This window comes from Mirounga angustirostris, unplaced genomic scaffold (genome assembly GCF_029215605.1).
Source record: "Mirounga angustirostris isolate CCGP_5_RB_7025 unplaced genomic scaffold, mMirAng1.0.hap1 SCAF_6, whole genome shotgun sequence".
In the NCBI taxonomy this organism is placed as follows: domain Eukaryota; kingdom Metazoa; phylum Chordata; class Mammalia; order Carnivora; family Phocidae; genus Mirounga; species Mirounga angustirostris.
Window position 1 is genome coordinate 123,201,197 of NW_026991714.1, and position 25,157 is coordinate 123,226,353.

The window sequence follows — 25,157 nt, forward strand, 5'->3', positions numbered from 1 at the left end:
CAGGCAAGACATTTGTGTTCAAAGCCGACAGGCAAGAAAGGATTCTTGATACGTCTTTGGTACAAAAAGGTGGTTTTATGAAAGTATGGGACAGGACCTGTGGGCAGAACAAGCTGCACCAGGGTCATGGGGAGGGGCCCATTATATACTTTCAAGTTGGGTGGGAGTTAGGGATAGCAGAAGCCTCCCAGGTATTTTGAAAACAAGGTTTCCAGGGTCCTGAGGGGGCTAGCTATTGTTAGGAAAAGATCATTTATTACTGTTTAGTAAAAACTCAGTCATGAGACTCTTTAGATGTGTATCAGTGGGTCATATGCTTGGAAGATGATTGCCAACATGTATCTTAGGGGGTAGAGATAAAGGAAGTTTCCAAAGGAATTTTTTTTTTTAAAGATTTTATTTATTTATTTGACAGAGAGAGCACAAGCAGAGGGAGCAGCAGCAGAGGGAGAGGGAGAAGCAGACTCCCTGCTGAGCAGGGAGCCCGATGCGAGGCTCGATCCCAGGACCCTGGGATCACGACCTGAGCCGAAGGCAGACACTTAACCGACTGAGGCACCCAGGCGTCCCCCAAAGGAATTTTTATATGTTAAAGTAGACTTACAGGATCCTGGGGATTGGGCTAAGATTGCCTTTTGCCCTTAGCGAAGTATTAACATTGAGGCAGCTGAGTTCCTAGAGGAATGTCACTCTGCCTGGTTCAAGGACTTGTCAATGGGCTGTAGGTAGTAAGGACATTTAATAATTTTTCTTCTGCCTTTGCTTCCCACATCAACAGGACTGAACAGACATTTTTTAAAAAGTGTGGGCAGTGTTGGTAGGAGCTGCTCTCATCTGTTATGTGTTGATCTTACTAGTTTTGCTCTAGGAGGACACCCCTTTCTCCAAGGTCCAGGGACCTTTCTTTAACCCTTCCTTCCTTCCACCACACTAAATGAGTACAGAAAATAAGCTAAAAAATCTAGGGGATTTTTAGATTGTCCTTCCCAAATATCAATTGTGTCTGTTAAACCCTTGACAGGAAGTAGATACTGATCAACTTAAGGTTGAGTTCTCATGTAAGTATCTAAAGTGCAAATACTCTGTGTTGATCTTAGTTAAAGAGAAAGAGCCAGCTATTCAGTTACTGAGGATCTATGACAAAGTTACCATGGGCATTTAGAAACTTGACTGTATCTCATCCAGAGAGCTCTTCCCTCTTGTTTTGTTACATAACAGCAGAGGTGCCTGAGAGGAGATGCCAAATTTCCCTCAGAATAAAGCTCCGAATCCACCCAAAGTCTGGCCCAGTGACACCTGATGATTCTGCCCCAAAGAATGCAAAAGAGATTACACTGACCTAGGAAGAATGAATGAGTGGGTACCCAGAGATGGCTGCTTGGCCTTATCAGGTTGGTGAGTGGATAGAAGGGTGGCAGAGTGGGCAGAGAATCAGCAAAGTCAGCATCAAACTACCATCAAACATACCAAACTTTCTATTTACCCATTCTCTACCTTCTGGGTTCCCAATGTCTTTGCCCCTTTACTCCAAACTGGAAACCCTCTGTAAATTTTTCTTCTTCAGCACAAAGCCTTTGGGTTTTTAGGAATTTCTATTAAGAATTTTAAATTATTCAGAGAATCAGTAAGGAAGGAAGGAGGGAAGGGAGAAAGGAAGGAGGAGAAAGGAGGGAGGGGAAAAAGGGAGAGAGTAAGGATGGTCACGTGGTAAAATATTTTAAGAATTGCTCGGTGCAGAAGGGAATCAACATGCAAGCCTGGGACTTCTATCCTTGAGGGGACATGCTTGCTGGGTTAGCCCTTGGATGTGTCTGGATTTCAGAAGGGTTCTCACCATTCTGAGGATTGGTGGGGATGGCTCACTGTGTTTGGACTGTGCAGGTAGTGAGGTTTGTGCTGGGTACCTGCTTTCCTTCTGAGAGTGGAATATTGCTGAATGCTGAATGGAAGGTGCCTTTGTAGCTGCCCCCCAGTGAAATCCCTGGGCACCGGGTCTCTGGTGAGCTTCCCTGATAGACAATATTTCACATGTGTTGTCCCAACTCACTGCTGGGGGAATTAAGTATGTCCTGTGGTCTCCACTGGGAGAAGACCCTTGAAAGCTTGTGCCTGGTTTCCTCCAGACTTAGTCCCATGCTTTTTTTCCCTCTTAGCTGATGCTTCATATCCTTTCCCTGTAATAAATCTTAGTTGTGAGTATGACCATATGCTGAGTCCTGAGTCCTAGTGAATCCATCCATAGTCTTCTAGAGATGTCTATGCCTTTACCCAATGAGAACACACTGTATATATTATTTCACATTTTGCTTTTCACATATAAGATATTTCAAAGACAGTCTGCATCAACATTCATAAATCAAAATCTTTTTCATGTCTGCATAGTATTATCTATAGTGTATTACAATTTATATATCCAGACCCCAATTAATGGACCTTTAGTCATTTTTAGTCTAGCTATTACAAATAATGCTGCACCAAACATCCCTATACGTGCATCTTTTTATATATTCATAAGTATTATCAGGAGGTTAAATCTTCAGGAGTAGAATTCTTGGGTCAAAGGATATATGTACTTTACTCTTTCATAGGTATTACAAAGTTGCCACCCACCAAAGAGGTTATATGAATTTTTACTCCCACCAACATGTAGGAAATGCCTGTTTCCCCACATCATTGTTGATAAATAGAATTTCTTTACTGAATTTCCTTCCTGAAAATTCACCCTCCTTAGATGTACAGTTCTATGGATTTTAACAAATGTATATAGTCATCTAACTACCATCACAATCAAAATATAGAGTATTTCCATGATCTCTGAAAGTTCCCTTGTGATCTTTGGTAGTCAGTCCTCTGTCTCTGAACCTCCACCCACTGGTCTGATTTCTGTCCTTAGTTTTGCCTTTTCCAGAATGTCATATAAATGAAGTCATGCAGTATATAACCTTTTGAGTCTGGCTTCTTTCACTTAGTGTAATGCTTTTGAGATTCATCCATGTTGTGGCAATTACCAGTAGTTTATTCCTTTTTTGTTGCTAACTAGAATTCCACTGTATGGTTGTGTCACAATTTGGGTACATTCACTTGTTGATGGGCATATGGGTTATTTGGGTTATTTTGAGTTTTGTGTAGGCATATGTCTTAACTTTCCTTGGATAAATCCCTAAGAGTGGGATTGCCTGGTCATATGGCAAGTATATGCTTAACTTCATGAGAGACTGCCAAACTCTTTCCAAAGTGGCTGTGCCATTTTGCATCCCCAGTAGCAACATATGAGAGTTCCATTTGCTCCACATCCTTGACAACATTTGGTATTGTCAGTATTTTTTTTTAAATTTTGGCCATTCTAATAAGTATGTAGTAATATTATACATTTATCAAATTTAAAAAAACTTTGCTATTCTGGTAAATGATAAAAGCTATCTCATTTTTTCATTTACATTTCTTTAATTAAGGACATTACAATACACTTAATATGTTAAGAATATATGTTTTTCTTCAAATTGCCTATTCATGTTTTTTGCTTATTTTCCCATTAGGTAGGTTGATCATATTCTTAATGATTTTTAATGACTCTATATGTTAAGGAAACCAACTGGTTCATAGTTGTTGCAAACATTTTCCTTAGTTTGTAATTTTTTACTTTTTAAAAAATTTTATTTTATTATGTTATGTTAATCATCATACATTATATACATTACAAATGGTGTTGGGAAAATTGGACAGCCACATGCAGAAGAATGAAATTGGACCATTTCCTTACACCACACACAAAAATAGACTCAAAATAGATGAAAGACCTAAATGTGAGACAGGAGCCCATCAAAATCCTAGAGGAGAACACAGGCAGCAACCTCTACGACCTCAGCCGCAGCAACTTCTTCCTAGAAACATTGCCAAAGGCAAGGGAAGCAAGGGCAAAAATGAACTAGTGGGACTTCATCAAGATAAAAAGCTTTTGCACAGCAAAGGAAACAGTCGACAAAACCAAAAGACACCAGACAGAATGGGAGAAGATATTTGCAAATGACATATCAGATAAAGGGCTAGTATCCAAAATCTATAAAGAACTTATCAAACTCAACACCCAAAGAACAAATAATCCAATCAAGAAATGGGTAGAAGACATGAACAGACATTTCTCCAAAGAAGACATCCAAATGGCCAATAGACACATGAAAAAATGCTCAACATCGCTTGGCATCAGGGAAATCCAAATCAAAACTTCAATGAGATACCACCTCACACCAGTCAGAATGGCTAAAATTAACAAGTCAGGAAATGACAGATGTTGGCGAGGATGCAGAGAAAGGGGAACCCTCCTATATGGTTGGTGGGAATGCAAGCTGGTGTAGCCACCCTGGAAAACAGTATGGAGCTTCCTCAAAAAGTTGAAAATAGAGCTACCGTATGACCCAGCAATTGTACTACTGGGTATTTACCCCAAAGATACAAATGTAGTGATCCGAAGGGGTACGTGCACCCCAATGTTTATAGCAGCAATGTCCACAATAGCCAAACTATGGAAAGAACCCAGATGTCCACTGACAGATGAATGAATAAAGAAGATGTGATATATATATACAATGGAATATTATGCAGCCATCAAAAGGAATGAAATCTTGCCATTTGCAACAATGTGGATAGAACTAGAGGGTATTATGCTAAGCGAAATAAGTCAATCAGAGAAAGACATGTATCATATGATCTCACTGATATGAGGAATTCTTAATCTCAGGAAACAAACTGAGGGTTGCTGGAATGGTGGGGGGTGGGAGGTATGGGGTGGCTGGGTGACAGACATTGGGGAGGGTATGTGCTATGGTGAGTGCTGTGAATTGTGTAAGACTGATGAATCACAGACCTGTACCTCTGAAACAAATAATACATTATATGTTAAAAAAAAAAAAAAAAAAAAGAAGATAGTAGGAAGGGAAAAATGAAGGGGGGGAAACCGGAGGGGGAGATGAACCATGAGAGACTATGGACTCTGAGAAACAAATTGTAATTTTTTACCTTTTTAATAGCATATTTTGCTGCAGAAATATTTTTATGTTTTATATTAAATATATCTCATGGTGCAAAGATGTGGAAGTACAAATGAGAGAATTTATGAATGGAAGGTATAGAACACAGGGGACTATAAGGCCAGGCAACCTGGGTGAGTCAGTTTGCCCCACCTTGGCTGCGACCCTCATACTAGTGATATGTGGCCAGTACAGATTTTCTTAGTCTGTCTCACTGGCTACAAAGAACCAAAGCTTATTGACAAATGCAGCTCCTTTGAGAAAGGGTAGAATCTTGAGGGTGCAATTCTTCGATTCAGATGTGGAAGAGGATTCATTTAGTGGAAGCAATGTACTTACTGCAGAGACCATCAATACATGAGATTGTTACACGTGTTGGCTGGGACACAGGGAATTCCTGTCTGCAGTCTCAGTGATATTTTGCTGGAAACAACCCTCCTCCTTGCCAGCCCTATACTTGAATATGGAATTCCATGATGACCACAAAGACTTATTGTGCTCCATGCAGTCTATGGGCAAAATAATGCAGGAGAAGCCAGAAGGGGTATGGGTGAGGAGGTAGATGGTATGGTGGGAGGAAGTAAGGAGAACGAGAGTGAGGAAGGGACTCCTTTGCTTCCTTGTTTCCCACACACAGAGCCCCTGTTGGCATTTGATTTTTGCAGTCATTAACATTTTTAGAGTCAGGCATACCAAGTGCAAAGTCAGTTACTTGCTGCTAATCTGAAAAGAGCACAGCTCACAGCAAGAACTGTGGGGTGGGGAGCATGGGATCGGCAGAATCTGATTTGCAGGAAGAGCTTGTTCTGCACCCCTACTCCCATTTCCACTGCCTGGTATCCCTAGATGGGCTCATCCCACCCAAAGCTGAATCTCTGAAGGGGTTCACTCAGGATCAGCCAGGCTACTTTGTTAAGATAAATGCACTCCTTTTCTAAAGAGCTGTGAACTGAGATTAACAAGCTAATTAACATTTCAAAGAGTAGGAATAAAAGATCATAAATAAAAGCAAATGACTTCCTCTGAAGTCTGTGGTTCAAGAGATCAGTGGGACAGGACGTGGTTAATCTACTCAATTATCCATCTCTACCTCTCTTTCCATTCCATCTTCCACCTTTCCCTTCCCCTCTTATTCTGTCTTCTTGCACGTGTCTCCCAAGCCTGAGTAAATCATGTTTTCCCTCCCTCTCATTTGCCTTTTGCCCTTTAACTAACTGGCCTTGCAGTTTATTTTTAGCATTTGTGTATTTAGTGACATTGTACAGACTTCCTTGACTTAAAAACACAGGCAGGAAAAAACCCCACCAAGTTAAAGTGCTCTGTCCTCAAACTTGACTCTGGATTTATTAATTGGAAAAACATGGGTGGGGGTGTGAGATGGAGTAAGATCTTTCCATTTGAACAGAACTTGGGGTGAATTCTTTTGCATTGAGTCGAGGAACAAAGCTGAGTAATTTCTACACGTCCCTAAATGCAGAGCAATGGCTGAGGCAGTGGAGTGGGTGTGAGAGACCCAGATTGGATTCCTCTCTGCTGTTTGCAAGATGTATGACTTTGAGCAAGTCCCTTTACGTCTTGGGGAATTATAATGTCAGCCTCTGTTACTTAGCTCCAAGCTTCTATCATGGACCGAAGACTCTGTTTTAAAAGGTACAACATTGTCTGGTGTCATCTGTGACAACATCCCGACAACCCCTCCAGCCAAATCCTCAAAGTCAGTCACTTTTCACTTCTGGATGATGGAATTGGCTCCCACATACAGCACTATTACTGTGTGCCAGGCACTGTACTAAGCCTTAGTCATGTGGTCCAGGATAGGGCAGTGGTTAAAAGCCTGGCCTCTGGGTCCAGAATACCTGTGCTTGCTTCTACATCAGTGTAACTCTGAGCAACTTCCTTAACCTGTGACTTAGTTTCCTCATCTGTAAAATGACAGTAATGAAGATGATAATAGTACCTATAATTCTGACCTTATTTAGAAAGGGTCTTTGCCAGTGTAATTAAAGATCTTGAGATGAGATCATTCTGGACTTTGGGTGGGCCCTAAATTCAATGACTAATGTCCTGATAAGAGAAAAGAGGGAAATGTGACATACACAGACATAGGGAGAAAGGCTGGATGCAGACAGTGATTAGAGAGATGCCCCCACAAGCCAAAGAATGCCAGCAGAAGCTGGAAGAGGCAAGAAAGGAATCATCTCCAGAGACTTTGGCCCTGCTGACACCTTGATTCTGGACTGCCAAAATTGTGAGAGAATAAATTTCTGTTGTTTTAAGTCATCAAGTTTGTGGTAGTTTGTTGTGGTAGCCCTAGGAAGCTGATGCAGATAATAGTACATCTACCTCCCAGGATTGTTGAGTTAAATGAGTGGTTATATTTAAAGTGCTAAGAGTACAAGGTGCCTGGGTGGCTCAGTCAGTTGAGCATCTGCCTTCGGCTTGGGTCATGATCCCAGGGTCCTGGGATCAAGTCCCGCATTGGGCTCCCTGCTCAGCAGGGAGTCTGCTTCTCCCTCTGCCTGCTGCCCCCTCTGCTTGTGCTCTCTCTCATATAAATAAATAAAATCTTTTAAAAAATAGAGTGCTAAGAGCAAAATCTGGAATACATGAAGTAAAATTTTAAGGTATTACATCTTTGGTATCATGAAGTGAGATAGCTGGGATTTCTCTGGCAGAATTTTGATCTTCACTTTAATAGGATGCTCTTATGTCTAGATGTCAGGATGACTGTATAAGAATCAAAAGATCATTTTTTCTTTTTTGTTCTTTTCCTCTGACATAGCTAATTGGCTTGAAATCAATCTGTTTTCTCAAAGCTTGGGTTTCCTTCAGTTTTGTCTCTCAGGTGAAGAGCTGAACTTTCTACCTGACTCTCACCTTAAATAGAAACATTTTCTCACTTGTCATATGAAAGGGAAAAAACGGGAGGGAAGTGGTAGTCTTAATTCTCCAGTATAGTGAGACAATTCAGAAGAAAACAAACACAACACTTTGCCATTAGATATTTTGATAAAAAGTGCTTCTTGAAATTGTTTTTGGAAATGCCATTTCACATTGTGTGATAGAAACCGAATTTCTGTTATCCACAAGGCAAATGAAGGGCTCTCAGGGAAGTAGGCGCGAGACAGTCACTGTGAATTTTCCATAACAGAATTTGACTATAGCAGTCATGGCATCTGAAAGAGCTCTGGGGACCAGAGAAGAGGGGGCAGTGACCTAAGTGGTTCCCTTTTTATAAGCACATCCCAGCTAAGTCCCCCCTGTACCCCCACATCTAGTGGTATGGCTAGTACCACCTCCTAAGAAGAGTCTGGCTTCCTGCATGTATAGGGCTTTTGAAAACTACCTGCCTTAAGCCATAGAAAATATGGTAGTATTTTAATTACTCTTCCCTGGTAATCTAGCCAGTTATATGAAAAACAAACTTAGCCATTATTATTATTATTATTTTATTTTTTTGGTAATAAAGCTTTTAAAAATTGTGTATGAAAAATTCCTAAAGTTTCTCTCCCATCTAAGTTCTTTTTCTCGTCATATCTGTAATAAGAATATGATGAAAGTCTTCAATATATTCTGATAATATGGATGTCATTGCAAAAGTTGGGCAAATGTGGAAAAGTATATTTCTAACTGTTCAGGAATAATAATGTTAGCAAATAATCTCATTAGGAAATGGAAGAGACAGAGTCATGTCAGGCTATTTCCCATCTCAGGGCTTTTGCAGCTGCTGTTCCCTCTTTCTGGAATGTTCTTACTCCTTCTCATAGCTGGTGTTTTCTCATTATCCAGGTCTCAGTCAAATGTCACCTTCTCGGAGAGGCTTTCCTGACCCTCAGTTGAATCCTTCACCCCAACTCTGCTGCATATCCCATTCCCTGGTTCTAATTTCCATTAAACTGCATAACATCCCTTAGTTTTAATTTCTTCTTAGTATGTATCATGACCTGGATTCACTAATTTATGACTTCTGTTCTGGCTTATTTATCTTCCCAGTCAGATTGTGAACTCCAAAGAGCAGGTATCTTGTTGGTCTTTGTCACTACTAAGATTAGTGTCCAAATAGATGTGGAAGGAAAATGAGGTAGCAAAATTGTCATATTTATGAAAACAACTAGATTTTTTTTTTAACAGCTTGAGGGAGTAAAGCATTCAAAATTCAATTAAAATAGAAACTGCTGCAATGTGCTGCCCTTGGATATTAGATTTGTAATTGTTCATCCAAAGTGCTGCTTGTTATGAGCTGTGTTTGTCAACAGCATCACTTTGGGAACTGAGGCAAGTAGTACCTAGGGCGATTCTTTTCCACATTCCAGAGCCCTGGCATCAAACAGGAGACTTCTGGTGTACCAGTTTCATCAGGATATTTTGGCTTCAAAGTATTAAAATCCAGACTCTAACTGGGTCAAAGCATAAGTCTCCTGGGAAGATTGGAGCAAGGATTATTCTTTTAGCAGTTCAAAATGGTATCAAATACTCAAGTTCTGTCCATCTCTCTGCTCTGCCATCACTGAATGTCATCTTATCCAGGCAGGGCAATGTCTGAGGAAGACGAGAATGCTGCCTTTCTTTTCCTAGACTTGCTCCAACAGACTTCCTCCAGGGTCTCATGGGCCCTTTTTGGGTACATATCCATTGTTGAACTAATCATTGGTGAGGGAATGAGATTGTGCACAACAATAAGGCCTGACCCTGAGCCAGGGTCTGGTGGGGTGGGGGGGCGTGGGTGGTGGTGGAGTGTATCCTTTTCCCATGAGGTGTGTGGACTGCTTGGGGAGTGGCAGTCATCTGAACAAAACTGAGGTTCTTTTGGGCGGGGAGAAGGAGGGGAAGTGCTGTATATTTCATCTATTGTTCCTATGTTTGGAAGGTAGCTAATGGTGTTGCTAAAACTTTTCTCCTAAATTTTGTACTGTTTGGTCTGATGAGTAAAGACTGGCTCAAGATTCTAGAGGTTGATGAGCAGACTGGAGACCCATACAGTTACAATCCTTTGGATTAAGTCCAAGCTTCTGCTCAAGAGCTTGCAGAAGAGCTCCTGTTTCAGCATGCAGTGGGGGCTACTGCTGTTCAAGAAGGAGACCTAGAGGGGGAGAGTCAGTTGGGCTCCTCTTTCAGCTGCTTTAGTCCCATGCCCTGTCTTTAGAGAAGTGCAATCTATTCTGCAGAGCCCATCTCATTCCATGTGTTTCTTTATTGCTTTATCCTATCCTTCTTCCCCAAAGCCTAAGAAAAAAGTTTAGGGATAGTTTGGGAAGTTGAGAGAGGAAGAGAGTGAGTTGTCAGAATGGAGGGCGTGGGGCAGCTTTCCATTTCTTGTTTATTTCTGCTATATGCTCTGTTTGTAATGATCAAAGTAACTTGTGCCTTTTATATAATTCTCTGCTTGGAGCTTTATTATGTTCCACAACAGGTTGAGACTAAGAATAGATGAGATAATGTGAATGTTGAAATGTTCACAACTCCACAGCCTCTACACCATTACCAATTACAACATATAAGTGTGGTTGAAATGCAAGGGGTATGTCAAGCCAGAAAATGGCATGGAATGTTGGGACTTTGATGTTTGATGATATATTCTGAATACTTTTTAACATCTTAAACATTTTGTGGTAGATTTGAAAAATGAGGGCAATCCTTTTTTGTTGTTGCTTGTACCCTCATAGACCGGTATGACCTATTAAACTGCCAATTTGGGATTCTTCCCTGTTCTCATTCCTTATGTGGTCATTGACCTAATTCTGTCCATTCTCCTTACCACAGGCACTAACTCAGTCTTGGCCCTTATCACAGGACAGACAAATCCTTTTGTTCTTGAATTATTTCCCTATTACTTTGCAAGTGTTGTATGGATAAAGATGAACTTTTACCTATCTTTGATGTCTTCAGATAGCTATCACAAGACCTTATGGAAAGTGGAGGAAAATCAATGTTTGTTGATTTCTTGTTGATATTTCCTTTTCTGCTTTTGGTTTTAGAGTCTGAACTGAAGAATTTTTGTTCCAGAAATATACTGATCATCCTTGGCTTCTCCTCTATCATGGCTGTGATTGCCTTGATTGCTGTGGGGCTGACCCAGAACAAACCATTGCCAGAAAATGTTAAGGTAACTCAAATCTGAGAGGTTCTGGCTGGAGTGCGGTGGGGGAGGGGAAAGGGGTTGTGGTAAATCAGAGCAAAACAGGAGGGGTGGAGGTTCTGGCAGCCCAGGAGCAAGTCAATATCCACTGAATTAGGGAGGTAAAATGGAATGATGCTCATTCTGGAAGAGGAAATGTCTTGAATCAATTAGTGGTAGGAAGATAATTGTCTTTATGCTTGTTCAGCAATAATTATTGTTACTACTTTAACAGAAACAAATACTTTATGGGGCCCCTGGGTGGCTCAGTCGTTAAGCGTCTGCCTTCGGCTCAGCTCATGATCCCAGGGTCCTGGGATCGAGCCCCACATTGGGCTCCCTGCTCCGCGGGAAGCCTGCTTCTCCCTCTCCTGCTCCCCCTGCTTGTGTTCCCTCTCTCGCTGTGTCTCTCTCTGTCAAATAAATAAAATCTTAAAAAAAAAAAAAAAAGAAACAAATACTTTATTCACTACATCCAGATATGTGCTGATACCATGTGGTGATATTTTGTGCTGATATTCTATGATCTAGCACTGTCTCTCCTTATTCATTGTTTCACTGTGGATGTGTCACAACATTGCACTCTTTGATCTTCTTAATCATTATTACTATCACGAAAATAATAAAATTTATTAGAGAACATTGTACAAAGCATTTTGAAAGTCAAAGATTGTGGAGAAGACTTGTTCCTCATCTTCAAAATATTAAGGAAAGTGGGGCGCCTGGGTGGCTCAGTTGTTAAGCGTCTGCCTTTGGCTCATGTCATGATGCCAGGGTCCTGGGATCCAGTCCCGCATTGGGCTCCCTGCTCAGCGGGAAGCCTGCTTCCCCTGCTTCCCACTTGCCCTGCTTCCCACTCCCCCTGCTTGTGTTCCCTCTCTCGCTGTGTTTCTCTTTCTGTCAAATAAATAAATAAATAAAATCTTAAAAAAACAAAAACAAAAAAACCCCCCAAATATTAAAGAAAGCAGCAAAATCCATGGGAAAAAAAAAACAGAGCACATACATGTATCAAATATAGTGATTTGAAATGAATTCATGGGTGGACAGATTTCTTGGAAATTTCCACATTTGAAGAGATAGTTAATATCATTAAAAATAATTAGGATCGGGGCACCTGGGTGGCTCAGTCATTAAGCGTCTGCCTTCGGCTCAGGTCATGATCCCAGGGTCCTGGGATCGAGCCCCACGTCGGGCTCCCTGCTCTGCGGGAAGTCTGCTTCTCCCTCTCCCACTCCCCCTGCTTGTGTTCCCTCTCTCACTGTGTCTCTCTCTGTCAAATAAATAAATAATAAAATCTTTAAAAAAAACATAAATAAAAATAATTAGGATCGTTAACTCTGCTGTGATTTCTGCTTCCTTTCAAATTCATCAAAGTAAAATTTCAAAGACATGAATATCTTACAAGTAGCTTGTAATATCATTATTTTAATCTGTTAATTAAAAAGCATGTGGAAAATTTAGATTTATGTTGTAAGTACACCATTTTAAACTTTCATTGAAATGAAATAAATGTATAAGTAAATAAATCTAAAAGGGCCCAGAATATGCCAATATGCTAATGTTGTACATATTGGCACATATGTACACATAGACGATGCCTTATCCAGAAGTTAACTTTACCATGGAGGCTCTGAAATACATGAGCAGAAGTTTATTTTCTTGTATTTGAAGATACTAAACTGTGAGACTGGAAAGATGGATGCATATGCCAGGCTTCTAAAACTTTTGCCACCCACCCAAATCAGTTGCTATATAGCGGAGGCCTGGAGTTACATCGGCATTCCTTTGCGACATGAACTCAACTCAGTGTTGCTGTGCACAGCAACCCCTTTGTCAGCTCAGAAGGCCGATATTATCTCCTTGTCAATGGTCTCTTGCCTTTTAATGTTGGGTGATGTTGGCTCTCTTGGCAAAACTTCACTCACAGTTGAAGCCTCGTGACATCTTGGTTCTGCTATTTGTTTATCAGCTGCTAAAGTCATGATTGCCTTCTTGATTTGACCTTTTTACATGTTCATTATTGCATCATTGGAGAGGGGCACTGCCTAGGAGGCAAAATCCATGACAGACTTGAGCTCTGTGTCCCCCGTGAATACTTCTGGTCATGGGTGACCTTCCTGCATTCACAGTGGTCATCATTGACTCTGTTGTGATTCTGTGTTGTGTTGGCCCCACAAAATGGAACAGGTCTTTAAATAAGAGGTATGAGTATTTGAAGAGTAGACAATGGCATATGAAATGAATCTTCATAGCAATATCACTGGTTTATTTTACACAAAGATCATTTAATATATGCAAACTAGTCATTTATTAAGGTCATACACTAATCTTAATAAGATTGCTGGCATATATTGAGGGCAAAAATATTTTAGGAACTTGTCTTTGGTGATGGCTTTAAGCTGTGTATGCTGCCCCATATAATAGTCACTAGCCATATGTAGCTATTTCAACTTAATTAAAATAAAATAAAATAAAATAACTTTGTTCCTTAATTGCACTAGCCACATCCCAAGCAGTCAATAGCCTCATGTGGCTGGTGGATACTAAACTGGACAATGAAGACACAGAACATTTCCACTGCTGAAGAAAGTTCAATTGGACATTGCTGCTTTAGAGGATACTCTTTGATAATATCTCTGAAATCATTTAAAACTAAGTTTGAGGAATAAGATATATGATAAAACATTATAAAATCTAAAATAAGGAACAAGAAATGAGACTTTTTCTTATGTGGTTTATAAACTAATACCAGGACCATCCCAGATATCCTGGGCTACTAAAGTGCTTTGAGTAGTTTGTTGGAATAAATTGATTTTCTTTCAAAAATTATGATTTAAAGGATAACACTTATTTCGATATTTGTACATTTGTTTTAAAAACATAACATCGAACTTCCAGGGAAGATGGTGGAGTAGGAGGATCCTAAGCTCACCTCATCCCATGGAACAAGGTAACACCCACATCCATGTACATAACCCAGAAAACAATCTGAAGACTGACAGAACGGACTCTTCACAGCTAAATGAAGAGAAGAGGCCATATCAAAGAGGGTAGGAAGGGTGGAGACATATTTGGAAGCTAAATGGACCTATCTGTAGGAGGGAGGAACAATACAGGCATGGAAAGGGGAGAGGACCAGACTGTCACACCAAGCACCCCACACGCACAGGGATCCTGCATGAAACCAGAGGGGCCTAATTTCCCAAGTTCTTATAGTCAGCAGGGATTAATGCCTGGAAATTTGAAAATTAGTGGGCTCAGTTCTAGAAGAGCCAGGAGGGTGAGAGGAAACGGAGTCCCCACCCTTAAAGAGATAGCACCCTTAAACAAACAGCCCTGTGGAGATACAGCATAGAAGCAGCAGTTTGAAAAGCATCTGGGGTGTGCAGGAGGGAGATTTGTTTACTAATCTCAGAGCATGTGCTTGGAGGGGCAGGGATCATTGGGAGACTTCTCTAAGAACAAAGGAGCTGGTGGATGCCATTTCCTTTCTCCACCCTCCAGCATAAACACATGGACACCTGTGAACCAGTGCTTCTCCAACACTACCTAACTTGCTAACAGCATGCCCCGCCCTTGTATTCTCCTGTGGACATGCTGGCTCCATCCAGGCCTCACTCCAGGTCTCCTATCACAACAGACCTTACTAATACCACCCACCCTGCCCCCAAGTGCTTCTTGGGATCCACCCCCTCCAATCCAGCCACCCTTGGTTCTGGTGGCTACCGGTCCCCTTTCACAACAGACGTAAACAAACCTTGCTAACGCTGTGTGCCCCACCCCCCCATCCCTGCATTCTCCTGTGTATCTGCCCCCTCCAGTATGCCCTTGGCCAAAGCCCATCCAAAGTGGTGCCACAAGCCTGGCAGTGGGCAAGCAGCCCTGATAGGCCAGCACCACTCCAAAGTGACTCCTGTCCTGGGGAAAGTGGAAGATAACCACACACACCAATCTGACTGCAGCCCCTGCAGTGGGCTGGCAGCAGATGCCTGGTCTGACTGCAGGTCCTGCCCGCCTGTGAAAGGCTCTCAGAAGACAACACAAGGAAAGTGCCCTACAGTTTGGTGTTACTGCATCTCTGGCAAACTCCTGGTCTGATTCAACTCAAGCTGAAAGTGGCCCTATACTGGCCCACTAACAACACACAGACCAAACTCTGCCCACAACAGGCAAAGAGAGCCATCACAAACAACTGGACTGAACGCAAAAGCGGCTAAGCCACAACAGCAGGACACATGCATCACACATAGGAGATACCCCTGAAGCGCCAGGTGAACAGGGGACACTGCATGGCAGGGCACTACGGGACCTCTTCTTCATAAGGCCATTACTGTCAAGTACATGAGACATAGCCATCTTTCTTAACACAGAGAAACAGATGCAGAGAGTTAGACAAAATGAGGAGACAGAGAAATATATTCCAAATGAAAGGACAGGACAAAATCACAGGAAGAGAGCTAACAAATGGAGATAAGTAATATGCTTGTAGAGAATCTGAAGTAATGGTCATAAAGATACTCACTGGGCTTGAGAAAAGAGTGACCCTCTTAACAAAGAGAGAAAACAAAAAAGAGGGTCACCTGGGTGGCTCAATTGGTTGAGCAACCAGTTCTTGGTTTTGATTCAGGTTGTGATCTCAGGGTTGTGGGATCAAGCCCTGTGTCAGGCTCTGGCTCAGCTCAGAATCTGCTTAGGATTCTCTCCTTCTCCCTCTGCCCTTCCCCCTGTTCTCTCTCTCTTTCAATAAATAAATAAATAAAATCTTTGGGGAAAAAAAAGGAAAACAAAAACAAACCAATCAGAGATGAAGTACTCAATAACTCAAATTAAACCTACACTAGATGGAATAAATAGTAGACTGGAGGAAGAAGAAGAACGGATCAGTGACTGGAGGACAGAGTAATGGAAAGCAATCAAGCTGAACAGGAACAAATAAAGAAATAATTAAAAAAATAAAACCAGGGAATTCACTGGTCAAGCATAAAAACATTTGCATTACAGGGATCCCAGAAGGAGAAGAGAGAGAAAGGGGGGCAGAAAATTTATTTGAAGAAATAATAGCTGAAAACTTCCTGAATCAAGGGAAGGAAACAGAAATCCAGATCTGGGAGGCACAGAGAGCCCTCAACAAAATCAACCCAAGGAGGTCCACACCAAGACATATAGTAATTAAGATGGCAAAAAGTAGTGATAAAGAGAATTTTAAAAGCAGCAAGAGAAAATAATTACTTATAAGGGAAATCCCATAAGGCTGTAGCTAATTTTTTAGCAAAAACTTTGCAGGCCAAAAGGGAGTGGCATGGTACATTCAAAGTGCTGAAAGAAAAAAACCTGCAGCCAAGAATACTCTATCCAGCAAGGCTGTCATTCAAAATAGAAGAAGAGATAGTTTCCCAGACAAACAAAAGTTAAAGGAATTCATGACCACTACCAGAAATGTTAAAGGGGACTCTTGAGTGGAAAGGAAAGACCATAAACAGGAGTAAGGAAAATAGGAAGCACAAAGGCAGTTAAAATAAGTATATCTATAAAAATCAGTCAAGGGATTCACAAAGTAAAAGGATGTAAAGTATGACACCATATACTTAAAACATGAGGGAGAAAGGAATAAAGAATGGATTCAAACTTAAGCAACCATCAATTTAACATAGACTGCTATATGTATAAGATGTTATATATAAAGGTAATGGTAACCACAAATCAAAAACCAGTAATAGATACGCAGAAAATAAAGAGAAAGGAATCCAAGTATATCACTAAAGAAAGCCAGGAAACCATGAGAGAAAGCAGCAAGAGAAGAAAAGAAGAACTACAAAAACAACCATAAAGCAAGTAACAAAATGGCAATATGTACATATCTATCAATAATCAGTTTGAATGTAAATGAACTAAATGCTACAACCAAAAGACATAGGGTGACAGAATGGATAAAAAAGCAAGACCCATCTATATGCTGCCCACAAGAAACTCATTTCAGACCTAAAGACATATGCAGACTGAAAGTGAGGGGATGGAAAAGCATTTATCATACAAATCGAAGTGAAAAGAAAGCTGGGGTAGCAATACTTATATTGTACAAAATGAACTTTAGAATGAAGACTGTAACAAGAGACAAAGAAGGATGCTATATAATCATAAAGGGAACAATCCAACAAGAAGATATAACAATTATAAATATGCACCCAATATGGGAGCACCCAAATACATAAAGCAGCTAATAACAAACATCTTTCACCTTTCAAGGAAGTAATCAATAGTAACATAATAATAGTAGGGGATTTTAACACTCCACTTACATCAATGGATAGATCATCCAAACTGAAAATCAACAAGGAAACAGTGACTTTGAATGATACATTGGACCAGAATAATCTAACAGATATATTCACAATATTCCATCCTAAAACAGTAGAATACATATTCTTTTCAAGTGCACATGGAACATTCTCCAGAATAGATCACATATTGGCCACAAAACAAGTCTCAACAAATTCAAAAAGATTGAAATCATACCAGGCATCTTTTCTGACTACAACACTGTGAAACTAGAAATGAACCACAAACAAAAATCTGTTAAGAGCATGGAGATTAAATAACATGCTACTAAACAATGCACAGGTCAACCAAGAAATCAAAGAGGAAATAAAAAAATACATGTAGACAAATGCAAATGAAAACATAATGGTCCAAAATCTTTGGGATGCAGCAAAGCTGTTCTAAGAGGGAACTTTATAGCAATGCAGGCCTACCTCAAGAAGCAAGAAAAGTCTTAAACAACCTAACCTTATACCTAAAGGAGCTAGAAGAAGAACAAACAAAACTCAAAACCACTAGAAGGAAGGAAATAATAAAGATTAGAGCAGAAATAAATGAAGTAGAAACTAAATAGACAATAGAACAGATCAATGAAACCAGGAGCTGGTTCTTTGAAAAGATAAACCAAATTGGTAAGCCTGTGGCCAGACTCATTAAAAAAAAAAAAAAAAAGAGGTGACTCAAACAAAATTAGAAATGAAAGAGGAGAAATAACAACTAATACCACAGAAGTACAAAGGATTATAAGAGACTATTATGAAAAATTATATGCCAACAAACTGGACAACCTAGAAGACATGGATAAATTCCAAGAGACATATAACCTCCCAAATCTGAATCAGGAAGAAATAGAAATATCGAGTAGACCTATTATCAGCAATGAAACTGAATCAGTAATAAAAAAAACTACCAACAAACAAAAATCCAGGACCTGACCGCTTCCTTGATGAATTCTACCAAACATTTAAAGAAGAGCTAATACCTAGTCTTCTTAAACTATCCCAAAAAATAGAAGAGGAAGGAAAACTTCCAATTTCATTCTATGAGGGCAACATTACCCTGATACCAAAACCAGATAAAGAAAAAAAGAGAACTACAGGCCAATAACTCTGATGAACATAGATGCAAAAATCCTCAACAAAATATTAACAAACCAAATCCAACAATACATTAAAAAAAATTATTCACCACGATCAAGTGGGATTTATTCCTGAGACACAAGGGTGGTTCAATATTTGCAAATCAATCAACATGATACATCACATTAACAAGAGAAAGGATAGAAATCATATGATCATCTCAATAGATGCAGAAAAAGCATTTGACAAAGTACAAAATTCATTCATGATAAAAACTCTCAACAAAGTAGGTTTAGAGGAAATATACCTCAACATAACAAAGGCCATATATTAAAAAACCCCACAGCCAACATCATAATGGTGAAAACTGAAAACTTTTCCTTTAAGATCAGAAAAAGACAAAAATGCCCACTCTTACCACTTCTATTCAACATATTACTAGAAGTCCTGGCCACAGCAATCAGACAAGAAATAGAAATAAAAGGCATCCAAATCAGTAAGGAAGAAGGAAAATTTTCACTATTTGCAGAGGATATCATACTGTATATAGAAAACCCTAAAAGCCCCACCAAAAAAACTACCAAAACTGATAAATGAATTTAGTAAGGTTGGAGGATAAAAAATCAATATATAGAAATCCATTGCATATCTCTACACTATACATCTATAATGAAATAACAGAAAAAGAATGTAAGAAAACAATCCCATGGGGTGCTGGGGTGGTTCAGTTAGTTAAGCATCTGCCTTCAGCTCAGGTCATGAACCTGAGGTCCTGGGATCGAACCCCATGTCGGGCTCCCTGCTCAACAGGGAGTCTGCTTCTCCTTCTCACTCTCTGCTTCCCCCATCCCCACTGGTGCTCTCTCTCTCTCTCTCTTGCTTGGTCTCTCTCTTTCAAATAAAGAAATAAAATCTTAAAATTAAAAAAAAAGAAAGAAAGAAAACAATCCCATTTACAATTGTACCAAAAAAAATAAAATGCCTAGGAATAAAAACTTTCTTTCACCTTTCAAGGAGGTAAAAGACTTGTACTCTGAAAACTATAAAACACTGATGAAAGAAATTGAAGATGACATAAACAAATGAAAGATATTCCATGCTCATGGATTGGGAGATGTCCATACTACCCAAAGCAATCTATGGATTTAATGCAATCCCTATCAAAATACCAAGAGTATTTTTCACAGAACTAGAACAAACAATCCTAAAATGTATATGGATCCAAAAAGACCTTGAGTAGCCAAAGCAGTCTTGAAAAAGAAAAACAAAACTGGAGATACCACAATCCTAGATTTCAAGATATACTACAAAGCTATAGTACTATAAACAGTGTTGTACTGGCACAAAAATAAATGCACAGATCAACAGAACACAATTATATGGTCAGTTAATCTTTGACAAAGGTGGCAAGAATGTGCAATGGGAAAAAGATAGTCTCTTCAACAAATGGTGTTGGGACAACTGGACAGCTACATGCAAAAGAATGAAATTGGACTGCTTTCTTACACCATACACAAAAATAAACTCAAAATGGATTAAGGACCTAAATGTGAGACCTGAAACCATAAAAATCCTAGAAGAGCATAGGCAGTAATTTCTTTGTTGTCAAGTGTAGCAACATTTTTCTAGATATGTCTCCTGAGGCAAGGGAAACAAAAGCAAAAATAATCCATTAGCTTCTGCACAGCAAAGGAAATGATCAACAAAACTAAAAGACAGCCTACTGAGTGGGAGATGATATTTTCAAATGACGTAGCCAATAAAGGGTTAGTATTCAAAATATATAAAGAACTTATACAGTACAACACAAAAAAACAAATAATCCAAATAAAAAATGGACAAAAGACATGAACAGACGTTTCTCCAAAGAAGACATACAGATGGCCAGAAGACACAAGATGCTCAACATCACTCATCATCAGGGAAATGCAAATAAAAACCACGGTGAGATATTACCTCACACCTGTCAGAATGGCTAGAATAAAAAACACAAGAAAGAGTTAAGTGTTGGTGAGGATGTGGAAAAAAGGGAACTGTTGTGCACTGTTGGTGGGAATGCAAACTGATGTGGCCACTGTGGAAAACAGTATGGAGCTTCCTCAAAAATTAAAAATAGAACTACCATATGATCCAGTAATTCTACTCCTGGGTATTTACCCAAAGAATACAAAAACATTAATTTGAAAAGATATATGCACCCCTGTGTTTATTGCAGCAGTATTTACAATAACCAAATTGTGGAAGCAACCCAAGCATCCACTGATAGATGAATGGATAAAGAAGATGTGGTACATATATACAATGGAATATTATTCAGCCATAAAGAAGAATGAAATGTTGCCATTTGCAACAACATGGATAGAGCTAGAGAATATAATGCTAAGTGAAATAAGTCAGAGAAAGACAAATACCATATGTTTTTACTCACATGTGGAATTTAAGAAACAAAACAAGCAAAAAAAGAGACAAACCTAAAAACAGATTCAACTATAGAGAACAAATTGATGGTTACCAGAGGGCAAGTGGGTGGGGGAATGGGTGAAATAAGTGCAGTATACTTACCATGATGAGAACTGAGTAATATATAGAATTGTGGAATCACTATGTTGTATACCTGAAACTAATATAACATTGTATGTAACTATACTGGAATTAAAATAAATAAAAACTTATCATCTCTTCATGACCATACCTCATTCAGCAGCTCTTCATTTGTTCACAAATTCATGTATCAACAATTATGTATTAAGTATCTGTATTAGGTACTGTATTTTAGCTACAGAATTGGGAAGCCAGTATAGATATGATTGAGCTTACTATTAAACACATTTAATAGATGATACAAATTATTAATTATAGTTGTGATGGGTGCCACCAAGTAAAAGTTTTGGGAGCTAGGGAGTCTTCCCTGAAAGAAATGACATTTACAGTAAAATTTGAAGTATGATTAGAAGTTAGCCGAGATAGAGAATGATAGAGAGTATTCCAGGCAAAAAGAAAGCAAGTCCAAAAATCTCACAGATAAAGATGGTGAGGGAGGTGGTTCAGTCAGAGTCTTGCAAGTCAGGTTGAGGATTTTAATTTTAATCCTAAGAGCAATGAGAAGACAGTAACTTGATCAGATTTGTGTTTTGAAAAGATCACTCTGGCTGCAATGAAGTAGAGGGTGAGGTGATAAGAGCAGATATAGGAGAGGAGGCTATTACAGTAGTTTGGAAGGAGGAGAAAGTTTGGAGTTAAATTTTTGAAGAAAATTTTTTTGTTTTTGAGGTATTGGATATCCAAGGAGAAATGTCAAACAAGCAGTTGGATAATCAGATCTGGACCTCATAGAAGAGGTACAGACCCACAGTGCTCCTTAGAAATATAATGCAAGTCACATTTTAATTTTTCCAGGAGCCACATTTTTAATAAGTAAAAAGAGATTAAATTAATTTTATTTTTTTATTTTTTTAAAAGATTTTATTTATTTGTTTTGAAAGAGAGACAGAGAGAGAGGGAACACAAGCAGGGGGAGTGGGGGAGGGAGAAGCAGGCCTCCCACCAAGCAGGGAGCCCCATGCGGGGCTCGATCCCAGGACCCTGGGATCATGACCTGAGCCGAAGGCAGACGCTTAATGACTGAGCTACCCAGGTGCCCCTGAAATTAATTTTAATAACATATTTAATGCAATTAATTACATCCAAAATATTATTTCAATATTTCATCAAGATAAAGAATTATTAATGAAATATTTTCCATTATTTTTTTATGCTATCCTCAAATTCCAGTGTGATTTTTTAACTTAAATCACATCTCAATTCAGACCACAGTTGGTCCTTGAACAACATGAGGGTTAGGAGAGCAACCCCCACCACACAGTCAAAAATCCACGTATAACTTTTGACTCCCTCAAAACTTAATTGCCTACTATTGACCAGGAGCCTTACCAATAACATAAACCATTGATTCTCACATTTTTTGTATGTTATATGTATTATATACTGTATTCTTACAATAAAGTGAGCTACAGAAAAGAAAATGTTAAGAAAATCATAAGGAGAAAAAATACATTTATAGGACTCTACTGCATTTATTGAAAAGAACCCATGTATAAATGGGCCTGCACAATTCAAACCTGTGTTGTTCAAGGGTCAACTGCCATTAACATTTCAGGTGCTCAATAGCCACATGTGGCTAGTGGCTGCCTTATTGGACAGTACAGGTCTAGACTAAAGATATGTCTCTGATGCCTTGATGTATTGAAGCCCTAGACATGGATGAGATTAGAGGAAGAGGGTTAAAAGCAACAAGAGGGCAAGGATCAAGTCCTGAGGAATTCTAGCATTCAAATACAGTGCTTGCAGTTTATAAATCATTTATATTTTTTCTTTCCAGGAATGCTATGAGGAATGAAAGATTATCCTCATCTTATGTAGATAAGCAAAATGAAGGCCTTTGAGGTTCTCTTGCTCAAGGCTCAATATCTCATAGATTACTACAAGAATTATGTAGGATTAATAAATGCAAATGTGAAGTGATGAGCAGGTGTCCTGGTCCACTGTGGACACTCAGTGATTGATAGCTCATATGTTACCATCTTTGCAGCCTGTCTGCCTGGTGACAAGTTGCCATTTTATCCCCCCTTCTTCCCATCGAACTCACCCTTGTCTAACCCAGCCCGGGTCAGTCCTCCCATCCTGATGATCCAGTCCTGTCATCTTCCTGCCTGATCCAGTTTGGGTTCAGCCTTGCTGGGGTGGTGGTGGCCTCATGCCCAGGCCATATCTAGCAAAACACAAGAACTCCTTATTGTACTGATGTGTTGTTTACTTGCCCAGCTACTGAGATGGTAAGGGTATTGAGGATAGGGCCTGGGTTTCATTTGTCTTTGTATGCATTTTATTATTCATTCACTCAACTTACTCAACAAATAGTCCTTGACCATCTACTCTTATTTTAGGTCCTAGGTATATAGCAATGACTAAAACTGGCAAAGTCCTTACCTTCATGGAACTTAAGGTCTAGTGGAAGAGATAATCATTAATCGAATAATCACAAAATAAATATTAAATTACAACCAGCAATCTGACTTGGCTGGTTGCCTCATGGAAGTTTGCTGACTCAGTGAATAGAGTAACATCTTGAACAGGTAAAACTGCCCCCTCCTTGGATGTGAAAAGCATGTGAAGGACCAGCCTGATGACAGAATTTGTCAATGTGGAAGGCAGGACCCTGCCTCCAAATCCCCTGGAGACCAGGTTCCCTATTCTCACCCCCAGGCCCTAATCAGTTTGAACCTCCAGATTGTAGGGTCTGAGAATCTACACATTGAACAGGCATTCTGGGATATTCTCATGCCATTGAAGTCTGGGAACCACTATCCTATAGATATGCGATGAACACTTAAAAAAAAAAAAAAGGCCTTAATGAACTGAAGAGTCATTTAGCTATACCTAAGTGTCCCCTTGGAAACTGCCTTTGTCCTGGTGAACCCAGGTGGGGAGGTAGCTTTCAGATCTGTTCAGTTCATCACTTCCTTAATTTCCTGCTCATTAGTGAACACTGGCATTTAGTGAGTTGTCAGATACTCCTTTCAGCACAAACATTCCACATTCTGGCACACACAGATCCCCACAAGGTTCTCTCGAAGGCACCAGACTGACCCAATACCAAACTACATGCCTTCATTAACAGCTGCCACTTCTGTGGAATGCCTGTTGGCTCAGGGACCAGATGATTTTGATTTCAGTCCCAGATCTGCTACTTTCTGCTATGAGACTTGGGCAAGTAAGTCTCTCTCTCTATCCCTCAGCTTCCTCATATATCAGATGGAAGTGGTTGCGAGGATTACATGGAATGATACTAGTGACTCCCTTATCAGAGTATACAGCACATCGGAAGCCCTCAGTGGAGACCAGCTGTCCACACTGCTTTGAGGGAGATGAGTTCTAGGGAAGGCTCTTTGCTGCAAATGTGTTAAGGTCCCCAAGCTGGTGCTCCCAGGATTTCTAGCTGCGGCTAAAGGGTACTGACCTGTCTCCATACATCGGCTTTTTCACAAGGAACTAAAGTGCTATTCTTCGTTAAGCATTTGTGATTGTATCTTTTTATGGAGAATTTGGAAGGACATGCTCCAATTTTCAACCTCAAATACTCCTGGAAAATATCTATATTATTTTTACTTCATTGGATTTTAATGTTGTCTTGTTTAAAAAACAATACCTGGAGAGGTGCCTGGGTGGCACATTTGGTTAAGTGGCTGACTCTTGGTTTTGGCTCAGGTCATGATCTCATGTTTGCGGGATTGAGCCCCACGTCGGGCTGTGCTCTCAGCGCGGAGCCTACTTGACATTCTCTCTCCCTCTCCCTCTGCTCCTCCTGCTTGTGCTGTCTCTCTCTCTGAAATAAATAAATCTTAAAAAAAAACCCAAAACCTGGAGCTGGATGGTGGTGATGGTTGCACAAAGTGTGAATGTACTTAATGCCACTGAACTGGACATTGAAATGTACACTTGAAATGGTAAATTTATGTTTGGGGTATTTCACCACAATTGACAAACCAATAGCAATAAAACTGTGGTTTGTATTGAAGGTCTAGTAATTCCAATTAAAGAAAAAAGAAAAGCAGAAAATGATCT

General features: G+C 39.7%; 1 protein-coding gene across 3 annotated transcripts in view; it reads left to right on the top strand.

Annotated features, from left to right (window-relative positions):
* Positions 1 to 25,157, top strand: part of ENTPD1 (ectonucleoside triphosphate diphosphohydrolase 1) — a 98,259-nt gene that overhangs the window by 39,311 nt on the left and 33,791 nt on the right. For all 3 annotated transcript variants that reach the window (XM_054508313.2, XM_045878504.3, XM_045878505.3), the window contains exon 2: positions 11,000 to 11,127. In XM_054508313.2, coding sequence (XP_054364288.1) covers positions 11,062 to 11,127 — 66 coding nt within the window. In that variant the 5' untranslated portion in view covers positions 11,000 to 11,061. The remainder of the gene's footprint in view (positions 1 to 10,999; positions 11,128 to 25,157) is intronic.